The 21,780-nt window shown below is 36.8% G+C and overlaps 1 protein-coding gene across 1 annotated transcript; it reads right to left on the reverse strand.

Annotated features, from left to right (window-relative positions):
- Positions 1-194: 194 nt before the first annotated feature.
- LOC134539452 (protein artichoke-like) lies at positions 195-21,546 on the reverse strand. Its single transcript, XM_063381505.1, has 2 exons — positions 21,326-21,546; positions 195-9,016 (listed from the first exon to the last, which is right to left on the reverse strand). The coding sequence occupies exon 2, from the start codon at positions 9,006-9,008 to the stop codon at positions 5,358-5,360; it is 3,651 nt and encodes a 1,216-aa protein (XP_063237575.1). The 5' UTR covers positions 9,009-9,016; positions 21,326-21,546; the 3' UTR covers positions 195-5,357.
- Positions 21,547-21,780: the final 234 nt, after the last annotated feature.

Raw genomic sequence — 21,780 nt, forward strand, 5'->3', positions numbered from 1 at the left:
GAGGCTGTAGACTGGAGGTTGGAAGTTGGAGGTTGGAGGCGGGAGGCTGGAGGCGGGAGGCTGTAGACAGGAGGCTGGAGGCGGGAAGTTGGAGGTTGGAGGCGGGAGGCTGGAGGCGGGAGGCTGCAGGCTGGAACTGGCACCTCACATGGTGAGGTGCAATGTTCTCGCAGCGGGCCATCAAAGGGGGTCGCCGCTCACGCCGGTAGCTGCGGTTCTCTACGACGAATCAGCCACAGCGAGACAACTTCCCGGTATGCGCGAGTGCTTTGAGAGGCTCCGCTGGCTTTATTCCTCGTCCATCCCGCCGGGCACATCAGAGAGAGAGAGAGACACTCGGAGTGATCCTCGTCCAACACTCTGAAACTCAATCTCGCGTATTGAAGTGTATCGAGCTGTTCGTTTGATCACTTCCCCTCTCTAACCACCGAGGGTTTTGCATGGACGAATATACCTGTATATATACACTTGCACAGTATATATATATATATATATATATATATATATATATATATATATATAATGTTAACATATTCCTGCGCAGTTGCGACATTCCTAAACGGATGTTCTCAGAAACCACTTTTCCAGTATTGATCCTCAAGTGCTCTCGCACCAGCAATACTCGACCTTCTAGCAGCTTCTTCTGCCTGGATGCGCCCGACAATCTTTAATGAAACACAGCAGAAACAGCGGCAGAGGGTTAATTGCGATACACCATGCCAGAAAACAATCACTTCTCCTAAGTCGTATGAACACAAGATGTACTCTTACGGCAAGGACATTGAAGTGGAAAAACGTACACTAAGTTCCTACACCTCGTAGACTATAAACGCGGATTCGAAACAAGTTATTGTAGAATCCAAGTTAAAACCGAATTCGAAATCATTATTCAATTTTTATCTCTTGAGTCTGATTTGATTTAACCCAGACACTCACTGCAAGCATCGACTCACTTAAAATACATACCTCCCCAGAGAGGGCCGATCTCTATGTTAAAATCTTTAAATGGACCTGATTTTAATAACCCATGTCTTGACCTTTATCTGTGTTTAGCAGAAACTCAGTGAAAGAACTAGATTATATATGTTATGTTTTTTATTTAGCTTTTGATTTTTAGTATGCTAACTTAGTTTTGAATTCTCTAATATTCTCTAAATATATTTTAACATTTGAATTTTAGGATCTATAATATTAATAAAATGAAATCATATTTATCAGATACAAAAAAAAAAACAACCAAGGTCCTAAATTTTTAACCAGCTATATGGCAGCACAAAACCTACACAAATTACTAGCACAAAAAATAAATAAAGTGCATCTTATGCACTAAACGATCATAGTGCGTATAGTAAACAAAAAATTCAAAAGGGATCACAAGTGGCCATTAGCACATAAACTATTAAAGCATACAGAGTACGATTTGACGTCCCCGTCACATGTATTAATTTACTTTATTGCAATTTGAGTATTATATGTTTACTGCCTTTTTGTTGCTTTTGTAAAATAGACAGTAACAAAGGACAGAGAAACGCTGAAAAGGAAGAGTGTAACTTGTGGTAAGGGAGTTTGGCTTGCAGCGTGCTGTGACGTTATGAACGTGTTTCCAAGTGGCGCCGCCGTGCAGCGCTGCAGGAGGCGGACAGAAGATCCAGCTGACCGGTGTGTGTTTGTGTGTATAATAATAATCAATATGATCTTAATTAATTTTCAGGTACAATGAAGTTATTAATTTTTTAATAAACAAAATATATATCTCAAAAACGTTTTCATCATTTTACTCTCACGGTGTTACTTTAAAACCAATGTTTTGAGGTGAGAGTGATAAGTTCTTGATCTCTGAAAAATAACACAATTTAATTTTTAACGTTACAGTAGTTCTGTATTTAAGTTATTTTTACTAATCTGAAACACACATGACCAACGTATGTAAATAGCATAGTAGGAGCAGAGAACACACACACAGAGAGAAAAACAGACTTGTGTTATGAGCACCATAAACTAATACGTAATTTAAACTTTACCAGGTGCATCACATACAAAAAAGTCAACAGACTAGTATTATGAGCGCTATAAACTAAAATTTACTTAAAACTTTACCAGGTGCATCATATACAAAAAAAGTAGAAGGAAAAAAAGGTGTCAGAAACATCAGTGAAAATTACAAGTATCATTGTATAATAGCAGACATTTAGACTTTGAAAAATTACTGGCCATTAAAGAAAATAAACACAAGACTCTTGCGCCCCCCTCCATATCTCTAATGTCATTTATTCATGGTGATGTCTTCTTGATGGTCCTTGCTGCTCCATACTGGACTACCTAAAACCCCGAGTATCTATACCCTAAATTCCTGCCCCCTTCCTACTATTGCGTCTCAACCTCTCTGGGACGAAACAGAAATTCTGGAACGGCTACAGAAAGTTCTAGAAGGTTCTTCACTGTAGTCCAAACAATCGATGCACAGGCGAGTCTTCCGGTTGTATTTTTCTTACTAAGATTTCGGTTGGTACCCCTGAGTTTAAAGCTGTTTTTGAAGGGAAGGAACCCTCTAAGGTTTTTCTTGAAGTTTACAGTCTTTAACAGCACACAGCAGTAGCACATCTATGTCTAGTGGTGTCACAAGAATTGATGATTCCACATGGCGAACAGATAAGGTTATATGTTTCTCTTGTGCTCTTAAATTAATGTTTTTGAAGTAGAATATTAAAAGAAACGTCTCTCGATCAAACGCACGGTCACAGAAGTAAAGTGAGGAGAGCGAGTGACCTCTCGGCGAGCGAACGTGGACGAAAAGCAACGGGTCTCGTATGAGGAGCCCGGTGCACCGGGAATGTGCTGTGTGCGACGGACGAGTGAGTAGTGCGAGGCTGTGTGTTGGGACAGAGGTGCGAGGTAAAAGAGCAGCAGTAGGAAGAGCCACTGTCGAGTCGAGAGCTACAGTGGGCGTAGTGAACTGTGGACTAAATGAAAGAGTGATTAAATTGTGATCAGACTTTTAAGTGTTGTAATTTTATTAATAGTGTAAGTAGGAGTAGTGAATAAAACGGTATTTGATTAATTGGGCTATTATTTTTGAACCGTATAACCCGTGCGGAACACGGTTTTTATTGCGGTTATCAGTGTTTATGTATAAATTTATATTACAATTATTATTTAAGTGAATAGTTTAAGATATCAGTATCCAACAAATAAATTATGCAACTTAACATTTTTAAAACATAATTAAATTTTTTAAATATAAATAGTATATTAATTAATAAAGAACAGACAAAAAGGCACCAGTTTGAACAACAGCAGGAAGAACATTTCGCTACCGATATTTTCGCCCAAGGTTACTCCCTGGCCCCAGCTTGCCCGTGCAGGTGTCACGGGCAGTGTGGTACAGAAGCCAGTCTCCGTGCAGTCTGAATCGCGCCGGCTTGTGGTGCGAGGAATTCTGGGTTCCAGACCCGTGTGAGGCTTTTTAAGTGTCCTAACAACTCGCACCCATACAGAGCACGTCGTGTCAACGAATTTTCTGCAGCATTGATGTGTGCCATGTTCGTCACAGAAAAATTGTAACTTTGAATGCTCGGTTTATGTACGCTGTGTCCGTTTTTGGCTTGTTTTTCATGTCAGCAGCAACGCCCAGGTTCAATTGTTGTGGCTTGTTTTGCATGTTAGCAGCAACGCCCAGGTTCAACTGTTGTAGATTGTTTTGCATGTTAGCAGCAACGCCTAGATTCAATTGTTGTGGCTTGTTTTGCATGTTAGCAGCAACGCCCAGGTTCAACTGTTGTGGCTTGTTTTGCAGGTTAGTAGCAACGCCCAGGTTCAATTGTTGTGGCTTGTTTTGCATGTTATTAGCAACGCCCAGGTTCAATTGAAGTGTTCTCTTTTCGTTTTGGAAGTGAAACTTCTTTGCTGAGGGGGATACAATTTTCAAGTGTTACGAAAATTCCGATCGCGTGAGGGTAATAGTTAGGTACGTGGTGGGGGAACCGGTAGAGGAGGAGAGTGCGTCAGCGGCGACGCCACTCCAACGCTTGCACTAGCGGTTGAAAGGGGGGGGCAAGGGGGTGGGATAGGTACGTAGCGTAGCGTGCTGTATGCTAGTTGTAACAGCTGTTTAGATTCTGGCTCCAAGCACCTTCACGCGTATATCTGGCACCAGAGCACACCGAATCAAGGACAGCGCTAACAGAAGATATCGTGCATTGTTAAGAGAGAACCAATGCCCTTTTAAATGCACACTACAAACTAAACATGAGACAAGCTATAAATGTTATCACGCAATAAACAAAAACACAATTTTTTGAAGCACTACTCTAGCGAATAATGTAGGTTATAATTAACCTAATTATTTGATTTATCTTCTAAGAAAATTCATCTGCCAAAGTTTGATTGTGTCATGTGTCAAAAATGTGACACCTTTAATTCAGCAGAGAGCAAAAGTTTTGATCTATCAATTCAAGGTATAAATATTCATAAATTAATGCTGCAATTTTTTCAAGAAACGTTATATTTTATGTATCTTAATTATAAATTACATACATTTTTACATACCCTACCATTTCGTGGCATATTTTACTATTCGGTAAGTATCTGTAATCCTACACTTTTTCAAGAAAATTTTAACTGTTTATTGGCTAGTGCATGTGTTACAAATGCAATAATGCTTTTTTTTACTCGATCCACATGGAATGCGCACTATACTTAAACATTTTTTGGCACACCTGAAAATCGATGGTCGTATTGCTCAATAAGAAGAAACACATAAATATTTAAGGCCAGCAAATGTAACACAAAATACGAGCTGAACATAAAAGACACGTATTACACTCAAGTCAGGTGAGTTATGTACAATTTTTCTGGCAATTCTGGGTGAATGAGTTATCACAGCCAAATAACCTTCAAAACATATTTCCATGGCTGCGTCGATCTTGGTGTTTGATGTGAGAAAAAAAGTAAATGATGTCTAACAAAAAATATTAATTGAATACTGTCTAGTAGAACCTACAATTTCCACAATTATTTTCTTGTACCAGTTGCTAATAAGTGTAGACACAACAGTTATCAAACATTAGATCTAATATAATTATAATAGATTATCTCTTTGAACTCGGGAATTCAACTGCAGAATGTGTAGGATTCTAGAACAACACCAGTGAAACAATTATGTAGGAAGTGGAAGTTGCCCTGATGTACATGAATGTTGAATATTTACCTGTATTCATACTTTTGGAAGATTGTTTGAATACTGCTAAAAAATAAGATTTTTTATTTTTATTAATTCCATAACTGAAAATATACTTACTTGCATGTAGTACTTTAACGGTGATAATCAATATATATGTAAAAGCTCTCTTCCATAAACATCACTGCCAAGGAATTATTTCCCAGTTTAAAAGCAAATGAGCGTCTGGACTAAGAACCATTTGCGGCAGTTCGGTTTCTTCTGAGCAAAAGACGATTTTCCATGTTTCAGACAAAAATATATTGTTTATCACTTGGTTCCAAGACAGGTCCTTGCATATGTCATGGCCCGCGAGGTTCAGGTACTGAAGATATGCATGTTCAAACCAAGAGTTTATCAGGGTGATGTTCTTCCAGCTCAGAACATTGTTTGTTCCTGGAGCACAGCCGTGCGTTCTTGGCTTGCTAATGTCCAGTACGAGAAGACGTCGCAAGTTGTAGAAGTGGTGACCCGAGAGCGAGTGGACACAGCTTCTTCTCAGTTTAAGATATAAAAGGCTTGTAGTGTTCCTGAATGCCTCTGTGCTGAACTTGTGTATATTTGTGTGATCTAGAACCAAAACAACGAGCGATGGAAAAGAAAAGAAATCGTCGACAATAACATTCTTCAGTGGATTATAATTTAAATATAGTTCTTTCAAACTCTTAAGTTGATAGGCATTTGAGTTGTTTATTATAATATAATTATTGCTCAGTGATATAGTTTTCAAAGATCTGGGTAAAGAAGTTGGGTCAAATGTTTTAAGTCTGTTATTTGAAAGCCAGAGAAACTCCAGTGCCTTTAGGTCTTGAAATGCACCGTGTTCTATAAATTCTATACGGTTTCTTTGCAGAGCTAAACTATTCAAGAGTGTTAAATTTTTAAATATACTCGCATTTATCACAACAAGTTCATTGTCGTTCAATTCTATTTTTTCAAGATATCCGGAATTTTTAAAAGTTCCATTGCTAATATGATGAATTGAATTATAAGAAGCTATGATTTGCTTTAAAAATCTATTATGTATAAACATGGTTTCATCCAAAAGTTCAAAGGTATTGTTTGAAATATTTATGAACACAATGCTTTGATTCCTCTGGGAAACAGACTCAATGTCCGTAATATTTAAATATAATTCTTGTCTGTTACCTAATATATCTACATGGATGCATGTTGTCTTTTTTTCATTTAGGAAATGTGTTTCACCTCCAACTGTAATATTATTATTGTTTAAAAGTACAAATTTTAAATTATAAAATTTTTTAAAAATGTTTGAATCAATGAATACAATTCTGTTGAAACTAATGTCAAGACCAAACAACATCGGTGAGTTTTGAAACATTGCCACATAAACACAAGATATTTTGTTATGAGATACATTTAAAAACTGTAGTTGTTGCATATCGGAAAACAAAGAGGCATGAAGAACCTCAATAGAGTTACAAGAAATATCAATATATTTGACCTTTGTCAAGTTTCTAAATGTGTGATGTCCCAGACTTTGAATGCCATTAGCTGGTACGTTAATTTTATTGATGTCACCAAGACTACTGAAGATGTCATCAGTAAGAACAGGTAAATAGTTACCTTTTAGTTCCAAGGTTTCCATATGTTTTGAACATAAAATTGAGCAATTAAAACTTTCACTTAAATTAAATCCAACTACACTCAGTGATTGGAGTGTACAAAGATATTTTAGAAATTCTGTAGTAACAATGTTCTTATGACCCGACTTCCTTGTGTTTTCACGCACCCTCAGAAACGAAAGATAAGACATGTTTTGGAAAGTCACGTCATGAAGATTGTCCAAGTTAGCAAAGTCAATTGTAATCACAACTAGATGCGGTGTTTCTACAAAGGCATGTGAATTGTAAGAAGATATACTATTACCATGGAGAGTTAGCATATTTAACTTACTCAAGTATTTGAAAAGATTTGGCGGTATACTAGTTAGATTATTATTATCAAGACTAAGAACCTCTAGACTGAATAAATTATTAAATACTTTATCCGGTAAATAATTTAAGTAATTGTAAGACAAATCTAATAGTTTTATCTCATGAAAACCATTAAAGTAATCCTGTTCAATTCTTTCGAAATTATTATGCGAAAGAAAAATGCAAGAAATATTCGATTTAATATCTGGTAGGGTGGTAAATGAATAATAAGAACAGTCTAGTGTGTAGGCACATGGATATTCGAAACTTGAAGGGTAGAATTTTTTCAGTGTCACGGTGCTATCCGCATAGCATTCACATTCAAAACTGCACAAACTACTTGCATTATAGGCATTACTGACTTCCAGACATTTTGTAATATCATCATCTGTGGAATTAATAATGCCTAATTCAATCGTGTCCTCAATTATGTACGATACACTTTTGTTTTTCAGCATGCCTAAGTTTGTTAATAAGTCTTCAGTTATAGGTCCATCATATATAACATTGACATGCATGTTAGGATTAAAAATAGACGACAGCACCTGTCTTGTATAGTATTCACAAATACCAGTTCCTACAACACTTAGAATTTTTAAATAAGGTAGATCTAATAATTCATTTATCAGCGTCAAGTTCTTCCAATTAAAGTTGGTTCCATCAAGATTAAGACGCGTGACAAACCTTTCTGTTTTGAAAAACGATGCTTTAATTTCAAGTTTTTTGTTGCTTGCAAGAGAAATGTTTGCAAACTCCAAGGAATGAGCAACTTTACTATTACTATATTTTAGGGTTTTTATATTATTATGAGAAAAGTCAATCCAATGAAAACAGTTTTCTTTTATATCATTTTCGTAGGTTAAAAAGCACGGATATTTTACTCCAATATGGTCCAGACATAAATCTGTATTCATATCGAGTTCTACTCTTTTATTACGACTTTTAAATGAAACAGGTAGATAGCTCAGGTACAACGACTCAATATGATTGAAAGAGAGATCAACTACTTTTTTTTTAATCAAGTCTAAAGATGTGTATTTTGATAGTTTTCGTATCAAGTTATGACTTAAGTCAACAATTTGCAGATTTATATTATTTGAAAATATCGCTGGACTTAAAAACGTTATTTGATTGTGAGATGCTCCAATTTCTCTTAAGTCTGGTAGTTGATCCATAGAGTCCTGTGAGATGCATTTCAAACGATTGTGGTTCACGTTAAATTGTCTTAAGTTTCCAAGATTCTTGAAGAGCTCGGGACTAAGTCTTGATATCGCGTTATTGTCCAGCCACAGATAGCGCAAGCTCAGGAGTCCATCAAAAGTCTCGGGGTGAAGGTCAACGATGCGATTATTGGATATGAGGAGCACCTGTAAAAACCACAAGTTTTTGAAAACTTCTGGGTGTATGAACTTGATATTGTTTCCTGAAACATCGACATAAAACAAAAACCTGTTACTTCTGAATATATGAGATGGAAGATTCTCAAGTATATTTTTCCCAATGTCAATCTTCTTCAGATGCTCCATGCCAAAGAGAGAATAATTTGAAATTATCTTAATGTCGCTGTTAGATAAATTTAGGTACTCTATGTTTGGAAACCGGCTACACCACAGATAGGCGGTGCGGTTTAGGTCACAGTCATTTGTTACAAGTTGGTCTGTTAAATTCGTGAGTTGATTGAAGCTGAAACTCAACACACTGATATTTCGGGGAAGGTTTGTTGGTACTTCCTGAAGAGATAAATTATCACACGTAGCGACGATGTAGTCATTCACTGTGCTCACATTACAGCCAGGCTGTATCTGAGCAAGAACTTGTGGCTGCAGAGATCCAAACAAAAATATGGCGAGTAGCATTTATAAGCCTGAAACAAAAGAAAAAAAAGACGAAAATATCATAACGCCATTTTCAGTGACGCCTATAAATATATATAACATAATAATTATTCAGAGTACACTAATTAAAGTACCCGAGATAAAAAAAATGCCAATCTAACAAATTTGAAAAAATATTAGAGATCAGCTATTGCATTATTATGGGGCCATTTTATGGTATTTTGGTTTTTGTTAGTGTTATTTTATTTTATTTGTTACTGCTAACTTTGTTTTTCTAACTTTTGTTTCAGTTTATTTTTAAGTTCCTTTTCTCATTTTTTTTCTTTTTTAACAGTCATTAGTAGGTAATGTATTTTTAAATACAAATTGTTTTAACTGTTTTTTTTTAAATTACATCTATATTTTCAGTTTTGTTAGTTGACGTTTTTAAACGACTGTTGCATGGGACTGCCACTTGGGGCGCGCAAGTCGACTGGGGACGTCCAGCCTGCAGCGAGAGGAGTCGCCGTCTGGCGGGGGAGAGAGACAGCTCGCTGGTGAGGAGTCCAGGGGAACGGCCACGGAGGTGACTTCTGGCGACTGCGGAGTCCACCCAGGGCACGGGGGGTGCCGTGCTGACGATTAATGACAGCACTGAGAGGCAAGGATAAGGCTACCACGAAACTCTTACGCCCTAGAGTATGGACGGGTTTGAGCGAGTGCCAGAGAATCCTTTATTGAAGACTAAAATTGCAAAATAACAGTTTATTTTGCCATACTGATGGTTTTGTGTGAATTTTATTAAAGACCTACTTTTAACGTAACTTTTGTACAACCTTTGTTGCACAAGCTATTTAATTTCTTGTTCATTACAGGGCTATAAACACTGAAGTTTGCCTTACGATTATGAAGTTTTTAACCCTCCGTAAAACTTTAATTGGCTGTGAAAAGCGTATGCAGTATTTTGTTAAGTTAGCCAGGCTGAGTTTATAAAAGTTTACGTAAGCTTTTACGTTTTGTCATCTTTACGTTGCTACGTTTGGTGGTTAACGCTGCGTACATGATGCATTTAAACTCTGGCCAGTTATACGTATATATAATGTTTCTTCGATTTGGCTTACATAATCACCAGATGAAACATGTATGAAGCTCATACGCAACTAAGCATCATCGGTAACGTCTTGAATGAAGAATTTCCCTCTCTTTCTAACATTTTGTGAGTACGATTATAAATAAAAACTTTAATATTTTCGAGGCCCCCAAAGAAATTTTGCATGAAATTAATTTAAATAGTTACGTAAATTATAGTTGGTTTTAAGAATCCTGCGCAGCATAAAAGTGTTTTAGGCCTTTTCTTTACAACAGCAAGCAAGGTATAAAGGGCTTACTGAAATAAAAGGATTAATAATATATTTTAATATTGCTGATCAATTTTTTGAGTATTGTCTTTTTAAGGACAGCTGTTGTTACTAATAAGATTTATGCAGTGATATTTAGAACCTTAGATTAAATATGCCCCATGCATTGACGTATTTAATATTTTTTTATTGCTCGAAGTCTGAAAAACGGGACAAGCAAGTGTTGTTTCCTGAACTCCCGGTAACAAATGGGCGCTCACGAAAGGAGTCTCGCCGAACAGTGGGCCCGAACAGCCACCCGTCTGCGTCGGTGTCGGTGCATAGCGCCCCACAGAGCACGGCTGCGGAGATGCCCGTTCTAGGGTATTTTATTCTAGTTGTGGGACTAACATGTAATTTTTTTAGATTTTCCATTTTTATTTGATACAATCTAGTACAGAATTGTGCTTGTGGTCAAGATCACCAAGACGAAAATATTTACAATACTTCTAAAATTGATTGTTCGTACTAACGGCGTGTTCCATTTAGGCCTATGTTCTTCAACCCCAGTTTTGTCCACCCCTTGCAATAATAGTCGGTCGTATCAACAATTTTTTTCACATAAAATATTTTATTTATAATTCTTTTAGAATGTTTAATAAAATTAGATTAATACAATATATTTGTTATATCACGAGGAGTTATAGTAATACTTCAGTTTTTTGAAAAGAATCCCCACCATAAATACTTGGTCCAATTTTGCCCATAAAAGAGACCTACAATATTTATTTATATTATATTTACCTATTAGTTTGGTAGTTATTTGAAAAAACCATTACGGCAGTTTTCGTGTTCGTGAAAAGTGAAATATGTATATAGATGTATTAAATTTTTTTTTGAGATGACTGTTAATTTATAGTCTATGGACCATGAAACGAAAAACTTTGTATGAGTTTTTTTCGGAAGTTGCACTATGGTAACGGCTGCAATAAGTAATCTTCCTCCAAATTCTTCCTAAAACAACACATTTGGCAATTTTTTGCCGCACACTGATGCAGATTTTTTTTCTTCAGGATTATACATTTCCATGCAACCATCGTGAACAAATATTAGGTACACTGAAACCAGTCTGCTTTCAATGTGTTTTTTCTTGGATACCTCTAAGCATTCGCGACACTCATTTTCATCCAAAACTTTCTATTGAGCTCTGTGAGCCACAGTAAATGAACTGTCATCCGATGAAAAAAAAAAACATTATACCAAAGTAATTCGAGGTTTCTTTCAGCATCTACAAGCCTCACTAAGCCTCCGAGCTCATGACCTTGGCAATTAGGATGCCATGGCCGCTATATTGTATTAAGACGTAACTGTTGCAATTTTCGTTACGGCCACCATCTTGAAAATCCGTGTTTTTATGTTAGAAAATCCGAAAAAAAATTAAAATCACTGTTGCACGTTTCGTTACGGTCGCCATATTGGATTCTAGAAACGTCGCACATTTAGTTACGCCCGCCATCTCGAAAACAGCTTCTGCCAGCTTTTGAACTTCTCCGTTGTTGAGCGAGGGTAAAGTTCTAGAACAAGCGAGAATTTTTTATAATTTTTCATTTTTTTTGTTTGTATTTTTGAATTTTTGAATTTTAATTATTTTTTATTATTTTTTTAAATTTATTTATCTGTGATTTTCTGATATTAAGTAAAACGTGCTTTAGTTTTCTCCGTGTGCTCCTGGTTACTCCTGACAATATTTTGATGGTTTCTGCTACCAAATTACCTAACTAAAAATATTTTTTATTAGTTGGAATTAAAAAAAGAATCATCCATTGCTCAGTCAAATGAGACAGCTGAGAAGCGCTAAAATGCAAGACCAACTAGCTTCTCCTTGATGTCTAGCGGAGCCTTCCTTCTTTTGCGATCGTTAGTGAGCATACCGCAACCCACATAAAAAAATAAATAATATTTACCTACATGCAAAACGATGCGTCATCTGTTGGAAAGAATCGGGACTACTTACAAAAAGTTCCTTTGCATGAGATAAAATAACTCTCGCAGTTGAATGGAGTCCAATACAGTTAGAGCCGAGTAGTCTCGTAGCCACTTAGACTGTAGACTTGTAGCCTAGTAGCCTTGTAGTCCTGTAGTGTCGTAGCTTCGTAGCCTTCTAGTCTTGTAGCAAAATAGTAGCTAGGCCTACGACTTTTTGGAGCCAAAAATACTTTTGGAGCCAAAAGATTGTTGGTGTCAAAGACTGTTGGAGCCAATGACTGTTGGAGCCAAAAAACTGCTGGAGAAAATGACTGATGGAGCCAATAACTGTTGGAGACAATGACTGATGGAGCCAATGACTGTTGGAGTCATTGACTGATGGAGACAATGACTGTTGGAGGCATTATATCCTATCGTAAATTGACGATCACATCCTACTGATTTGAATGTTTTCACATGTACGTCCTTTTATTTAGATGTACTTCATTTCACTCGAATTTACGTTAAAAACGGCTTTCTTTTCGTTAACTGTGCTTCCTTTTTGTAGAATTTTCGTCCAAATTTTCGTCCTTTTCGTTAAAAGCATGTCCTGTGTATACATTGCGTTTTCCGTGTGTGCATTGCGTGTTTGGTGTGTACATTACGTGTCCAGTGCATACATTGCATGTTTGGTGTGTACATTGCGTGGTCATTGCGTGCATATTGCGTGTCTAGTGCGTACATTGCGTGGTCATTGCGTATTCATTGCGTAAATTGCGTGGTCATTGCGTGAACATTGCGTGAACATTACGTGTTCAGTGCGTACATTGTGTGGTCATTGCGTGTACATTGCGTGGGAATTGCGTGTACATTGCGTGTACAGTGCATACATTGCGTGTATTGTGTGCCCATTTAATGCGTCAAATTCGCTTCCAAATGCGCTTCTTTTTTAAATTTTGTTTTGACTAGCGTATTATTGTAAATGAACCATGTTTTGACTAAAATATTCCTAGACCAGTTGCGTGTATATAAGAAAGTCCCAGACGAAAGGACTTTCAGTTTGTTACTAGCTGCGGCGATGGAAGGATCACCTAGTTTACTACATCTGATGCATAGGTCGCGTTATTACCTGTTCTTCTGCACTCAATGTTATATACCTTCTTTAAAGTCGAACTCGATGGAAGTACTACTGTCGTCTACATGAAACCTGACGTCAGCGACGACGATGGTGACGCAGAATCCGTACGCAACTTTGTCGACAACACTAGAGGAGACTTCAACTGGCGTGCTTCCATTAGCAGAAGATACTTTAATGCTTGCAGTGCTACATGCAGAGGAAACCACGATGAACGAATTTTCGCCCTCGATGGAGACTTCAATGGCTGATGATTCGTCAACAACTATCGTGCATCGATGTCATTGCTGTGACAAGATTTTCTCAAACAACAGAAATGCTCAGCGACACGAGAAGAGAGAATGTGCTAAGAATCTATCGCGCAAAATGTTAAGGTGCAAAAAGTGTCGCAAGAAATTTGCAAGAAATGATACGTTGTAAAGACACTTGATATGCAAAGGTCCTGCTATGCGTCAGAAAATAAAGGTTTCTCTGAAACAACGATTGATTGATTCACTTAAGAGTAATCCGATAGTTGGTACAACTACAACAACATCAATATACGGTTCGGGTCTGAAAGGTTCGTCTTCGTCAACTAGGTACCCTTGCGGCTACTGTGATATGTCGTTTGCATTTGTCCACGTTGCACGAAGATATGAGTGGAGTAGATACATGATGAATCTTTCTCGTATGAAGTTTCGCTGCAATGAGTGTCATGTTTTATTCATACTTATTGACAATTTAAGATGGCATGCAAAAAAAATGTAAAGATGAAGACCGTGTGCCTACTGATGAACTACCTGCAGACATTTCGACTCCACGCTTTAGATTAGTGACTCGTATGCGCACAAGCACGAATCCAAGCCTCAGACTGAGCTCGGAGCATTACAGGTAAATGAGAACGGATTCCACTTGGCGAAATCTGCATTTCGTGGAATGTTGAAAGACTACTATTATCTAAATACGTTTAGTGAGTCGATTGACATTTGTACTTTTCTTGACGATATCAGGCAGAATATGCTCAATCAGCTCACTGATGAAGTAGCTACATACGGACCTTTAAAATAAAACTTTTGGTTGGACTGTGTATATGGAAAAAAATATCCGTTCGAGGACAAGAGAGAATAAGTGTGCATTCAAGACAGTGAATACTCCCATTTACAATTCCGCCGATGTGAAGCAGTCTGATAAACACAGTATAGAGAAACTCTGTCGGGAATACAAATACTATTTAAGCAAAGAATCTGGCTGGTCTCTGTCCTCAGTGAACCGATTGGAACTAAGAATTAGTCAGTTCAAGCCAATTCAGAACAAAATGTTTATAAGATTGCTAACTTTCGCAAGTTTTCCTGTATTATTGGATCTACATAATGAAATTAATGTTTGTGAAAGAACTTGCGGTGTTTTATTTATCGAACCTGTCACTTTTGTAGTATTTTAAATGAAATTGCTTTTTTTGCAGTGGCCAAGGATCTAACCAACTACCGCAAACGATCTAAGCAATCATTATTTTAATAAAGGGTCTTTTGATGAATTTTCGATTTTTTTCCTGAATTTCTATGTTAATTATTACAAATATTCAAGATGGCGGTCATTTCGGCTTACTAGAGGCCAGTATATGAGGAACCTAAGCTGCTTTTAAGTTTTTAAAAATGATTTAATGAAAATATTATTTTTTAGATAAATTAAATTTTTTTGCATCGATCAATAATCGAAACAAGTACAGGAACCAATCAAATCAATCAGTATATTAATTGCAGATTTTTTAAAAATGAATTTTGGAATTTTTACCGAATTTCTAGATAAATAAATACAAATTCCAAGATTGCGCTCAAATGTCAGGATGGCGGGCGCCACAGTAATAATAAATGATTACTGCACTCTAGCGGGTAAAAATTAAACTAATATGGCCGTAGTGCACTCTTAGCATAAGAAAACAAGCTGGCAGCCTCCAGTAGACGAATAAAAGATTGCGGACATGACGTCATATTAGCTGGCGATATATATACCTTGACATTAGTGGTGGGAGGTCAGTCTGCTAGTGGTTTCCGTGGAGAAAGGATCGGTCGCCATTTATTTTATTTTGCCCTCACCGGGTTCGAACCGAAAACTCCATGATGTAAGTGTTTTTTTAAATAATATTTTATTAAATAATTTTTTTAAGAATTTAAATTTTTCCCATTAAAATCTGATAGTAATTACGAATTTTGAAGATGGTGGGGCAAAACGAAAAGTGCAAAGATATAGAATCGAAGTTAATGGTGTCCGTAACGAAACGCGCAACGATTATGTAATACACGACCAAGATGGTGGGCGTAACGAAATGTGCAACGTTTCTATAATCAAAGATGGCGACCGCAACGAAATGTGAAATGGTGTTATTAAAATTTTATGAAAATTTAATTAATTATTTTTTATGAATATTAAAAAAAAAATCCGATTTTCTAGCATAAAAAATACGGATTTTCAATATGGTGGCCGTAGCGAAAATTGCAACAGTTACATCTTAATACAAGATGGTAGCCATGGCATCTTAACATCCAATGTCATGACCTCGGAGGCTTAGGGAGGCTTATAGATGCGGAATTTAACCCTGATTACTAGAAACCTGCAAAATTCGCGGTTCGATGGCCTTCAGGATAGACTGAACATACCCCTGTACACTCGGGCAAATAACGCAAGTTCATTGGCTGGCGACTTGTAAATCGTCTCATATGGTTTGTCTATGATTCGATCCTTCTTTGGTTGAGGGCTTATAACTGGTTGAGATTCGTCCAGATGAACAGTAAGCCAATATCAAAATTATCTAAGAGGTATATGTGTTTGAATTCTAGCCTATCACCGAATGAATCCGCGAATTTTGCAGGTCTCTACTCATTACGGACTTTTCTTGCCGTTGGCATTTTTGAGGACTAAAACAGGGAATTTTTCCTCAAAACGGGAATTTTTCCCTAGAAATAGAGATTTTTTTTAAGGGTTTTTGAGTCATTTTGAGTCAATATGAGTCATGTTGAATCATTTATGATTCCAAAATGGCCGCCATGACGTCAGAGCAATGGGTCATTGACCCCATCCTCAATCCTCAGCCTGAAGCCTGTCCCCGGAGCGGCTATCGTACACTACTTAAATCTCTTCTAAAATTTTCATATTCAACTTTTTCTTCTAATGATCTGTAATGCCTTAAAGAAATGCGAAAAAAAATCCCTGTAAATATTTAGCCACCGCGTTTTTTGATTCGTATTGACAATTGCTGAAAATGATAAATGTGTTTTGTGGACATCTTCTTTTAAATTATTTGATAGAGACTTCAGGTGACGATAAGCTGGAAAAGAGAAACATTAAAAGTGAAGTGAGAGGGGAATCTCGTGTTCAGATACCTACGTTTGTCCCGGTTGACACCTGTGGGTCGAGCATGGTTCTTTTCCTCGCTACCGTCATAGCGACGACGCGTCGCCGGTATGACGGCGGAGTTATGACGGCCGCGTGAAAATGCGAGCACGGATCCCATCGTCATTTCTCTCCCGTCATCGCTAAGGCGCCTTACCTACGACGGCTTGGCAATCGATAATATGCAGAGGTTGGCAGTGAATTTACAGAAAGGATGTGTTTTATTTGGCAGTTGGTGTATCTGCTAGCAATTTACAGCCAATAGAAAACTACCTACACGAAAACAAGTTAGTGGACATTCATAAAACTTAGGCATGATGCGTCTATCGAATTATATATTTTCCACAACTATATTCAATATTTATATCATTTTTTCATTGTACGCCTGTTGGTTTTCCGTAAATATAAGTTTTACAGACTTATTTTTTTCTCAGTAAAACACCCGTCACGTCTCAGTCTCAAAATATAATAAAATCATTTTACATAGCAAAGTCGTTTATGATTATTAAAAAGTATATAAGAAGGTTAAGGAGTGCATTATAAACTGTGAAAGTTTGTAGTTTTTAGTATGAAATTATTATTTAGCGATCTTGTGAAACGTGTTGCCCGTTATTATTAATATTGTTTTCAATTGTCAGTTGTTATTACTTTAAATCATATGATGAAAAAATTTAAAAACACTTTTGTGACTCGACGTAAAACATTACAATACTAGACCTGATTTAATCATTATTTGGTAATTTTCGTCACCGTTCAAGTAAATTTGCCGATTTGAAGGTACCGAAACAACTCGAAGTGCTATACGTCCCACTCTTCAAAAAATACTACTGTTATATTTAATTATATTATCCTTAGACTTGTTTATAGCATATTTTCTAGTGCACTGCAAGTTTTATTCACACTATTTTGTACCGTAGCATATGTATTGGGTGAATACGCTGATAATATTATTTATTTAGCATCGTGCAAGCTTGAAACAATATAACACGAAGTCGGTGTTGTTAATTAAATGCCTGAATATAATTTATTAAGTAAACTGTAGTTGACAGTATTGTTTCTGCATTTTAAAACTACCAGAAGAGTAGAGGAACTAAACATACCCTTTAATGGAATTACTTACTTTCTTTTCACATAAGCCGCTCCTCTTACAAATTACAATTTTCGTATGAACTATAAACACGAAACCTCTCAACTCTACGTGAAACACTATTATTCCTACATTGTTACAATTTTATCATACTGAAAGTATTTGAGCGAATCTTAGGTGAATAAAATACGTTTCAATATGCGATACAGCAGGAGCAAACCTAGCCACCAACGAGGGTGGGGAGTAGGCCTAACCTAAAAGTCACTAAATGTTGGGAGGAAATGCTTTGTGTTTAAAATGCAATAAAACGAAGGTTTTAAATAACCATCAGACTACTATGTATTTATCAGCGGCATTCTTGTGTATTTTCAACCTTATCAATACATGTATTTTATTTTTACAAGTGATTTTTTTTATTACACGTATGGAAGCTGAAGGGGAAACGAGTTGTTTTTAGAAGTTTAATAAGCCACACGCTTATAGGTGTTTTACACTTAACTTTTATAAAGAATAATTAACTAATGTGATGTTATCTTCTATCTAGTTGAAATATTACGTTATTTTGTCCTGACCTTTATTTTTTTATTAAGTGATATGACAAAAGTAGGCAGATTGGCAGTTTTTTTTAGTATGATATATTTTGGTAAACTGAGTATTGTGCAGTTAAAATAACTAGAAAAAAGAATAGTGTCTTATTCACACTAAACATATACACTATTAATTTATGCGGCGTGATTATTATTGGAAACAAGTTGTTTCGAAGTTTGTTCAGAGAAAAACATAACCTTTTTTTTTAGATACATCGTATATCTCACATACGTAATTTCTGAGTAAATAGAATTGAGGCAAAACCTTAAATATCACGAAAATATATTATTTAACTCATTTGAAATAATTATTTCCCAGTATTAAAGTATTAAATAAAAGTTACACACGTAGTCGGCTGTATGACGGGGTTATGACGGCTATGACGGGTCTACGACTGACCAGCCATTGCGCCTTACGTATGACGGGCATGTCGTAACTAAGGCGTCTTCCAGAAGGCGGAAAAAGATCCATGCTCCCTTTTAGAGGCGAAGCGTCATACCGATGACGTGTCATCCCTATGACGGGCGAAAAAGAGAACCATGCTCGCCCGGCTGAAAACGCCCTTCTATTCAATAAAAAAATTTCAGTCAAGCCTCCATGCCACTGCTAACTTGTTCCAGCGGGTCGAGCATGGTTCTTTTCCTCGCCACCGTCATAGCGACGACGCGTCGCCGGTATGAAGGCGGAGTTATGACGGCCGCGTGAAAATGCGAGCACGGATCCCATCGTCATATCTCTCCCGTCATCGCTAAGGCGCCTTACCTACGACGGCTTGGCAATCGATAATATGCAGAGGTTGGCAGTGAATTTACAGAAAGGATGTGTTTTATTTGGCAGTTGGTGTATCTGCTAACAATTTACAGCCAATAGAAAACTACCTACACGAAAACAAGATTGTGGACATTCATAAACTTAGGCATGTGTCTATCGAATTATATGTTTTCCACAACTATATTCAATATTTATATCATTTTTCATTGTACGCCTGTTGGTTTTCCGTAAATATAAGTTTTACAGACTATTTTTTGCCCAGTAAAACACCCGTCACGTCTCAGTCTCAGAATATAATAAAATAATTTTACATAGCAAAGTCGTTTATGATTATTAAATAGTATATAAAAAGGTTGAGTGTATTAGAAACTGTGAAGGTTTGTAGTTTTTAATAGGACAATATTATTTAGCGATCTTATAAAACGTGTTGCCCGTTATTATTAATTTTGTTTTCAATGGTCAGTTGTTACTACTTAAGATCATTATGATGAAAAAAAATATTTAAAAACACTCTTGTGACTCGACGTGAAACATTACAATACTAGACCTGATTTAATCATTATTTGGTAATTTTCGTCACCGTTCAAGTTAATTTGCCGATTTGAAGGTACCGAAACAACTCGGTGTGCTATACGTCCCTTAAAGACTGTTAAAAAAATACTACTGTTATATATTTAATTACATTATCCTTAGACTTGTTTATAGCATATTTTCTAGTACACTGCAAGTTTTATTCACACTATTTTGTACCGTAGCATATGTACTGGATGAATACGCTGATAATATTATTTATTTAGCATCTTTCAAGCTTGAAACAATATAACACGAAGTCGGTGTTGTTAATTAAATGCCTGAATATAATTTATTAAGTAAATTGTAGTTGACAGTATTGTGTGTGCAGTTTATAACAACCAGAAGAGTAGAGGAACTAAAAATACCCTTTAACGGAATTATTTACTTTTCACACAAGCCGCTCCTCTCACAAATTACGATTTTCGTATTAACTATAAACACGAAACCCCTCAATTCTACATGAGACACTATTATTCCTACATTGTTACCATTTTATCATACTGACAGTACTTGAGCGAATCTTATGTGAATAAAATACGTTTCAATATGCGATACAGCAGGAGCAAACCTAGCCACCAACGAGGGTGGGGAGTAGGCCTAACCTAAAAGTCACTAAATCATGTGAGGAAATGCTTTCTGTTTAAAATGCGATAAAACGAAGGTTTAAAATAACCATCAGACTACTATGTATTAATCAGCGGCATTCTTGTGTATTTTCAACCTTATCAATGCATGTATTTTATTTTTACAAGTGATTTTTTTTATTACACATAAGGAAGCTGAAGGGAAAATTAGTTGTTTTTAGAAGTTTAATAAACCACACGCTTATAGGTTTTTTACACTTAACTTTTATTCAGAATAATTAACTAATGTGATGTTTTCTTCTATCTTGTTGAAATATTACGTTATTTTGTCTTGACCTTTATTTTTTTTACTATGTGATAAATGACAAAAGTAGGCAGATTGGCAGTTTTTTTAGTATGATATATTTTGGTAAACTGAGTATTGTGCAGTTAAAAATATCGAGAAAAAAATAATTAATGTGTCTCATTCACACGAAACATAGAAACTATTTATTTATGCGGCGTGATTATTATCGGAAACAAGTTGTTTCGAAGTTTGTTCAGAGAAAAACATAACCTTTTTTGAGATACGTCGTATATCTCACATAGGCCTACGTAATTCATGAGTAAATAGAATTGAGACAAAACCTTAAGTTTCACGAAAATATATTATTTAACTCATTTGAAAGAATTATTTCCCAGTATTAAATGAAAGTTACGCACGTAGTCGGCATTATGACGGGGTTATGACGGCTATGACGGCCTTACGACGGGCAAACCATCCCGCCTTACCTATGACAGGCATGTCGTAGCTAAGGCGTCTTACAGAAGGCGAAAAAAGATCCATGCTCGCTTTTAGAAGCGAAGCGTCATACCGATGACGCGTCATCCCTATGACGGGCGAAAAAGAGAACCATGCTCGACCGGCTGGAGCAGGTTGGACTCAAACCCGCACAGTGGGAGCCCTTGATTACCTCGAGCACCGCCTCTGATGATGACCGAGATGACAAAATGTGTTCTCTGGTCTGTCGCCTGCACAGCGACCTGCACTCACTTCACTGCACCAAGCTGGGCCGACGCCAACAAACCAACTGACGATCACCAGGCTGCCGCTGGGGAGGGGTACCATCTTATCTTAGAGGCGTCTCTTCCTCCAAGAGCCTCCGCCACAAAGGAAACGGCTTCCCGCCTGACCGCTGCTTCCTGGAGACTGTCGTGATCTAGGTCGCCGCTAGCTGCGTTACAGGTGGTTTCCAACTGGCCTGAGCCTCGGCGCTGTCGGTACACCGAGAAGACTTTACTCAGGACTTGGTTAGCCTTGTGGTTCGGAGACGACTGGTCTATACGCCTGACATTGAACATGACCTGTTCAAAATGTTCGTCAAACATCGTAGAAAAATATGGTTTATTAATTTTATATTTTAAATAA

The sequence above is a fragment of the Bacillus rossius genome, chromosome 1, assembly GCF_032445375.1.
Source record: "Bacillus rossius redtenbacheri isolate Brsri chromosome 1, Brsri_v3, whole genome shotgun sequence".
In the NCBI taxonomy this organism is placed as follows: Eukaryota; Metazoa; Arthropoda; class Insecta; order Phasmatodea; family Bacillidae; genus Bacillus; species Bacillus rossius.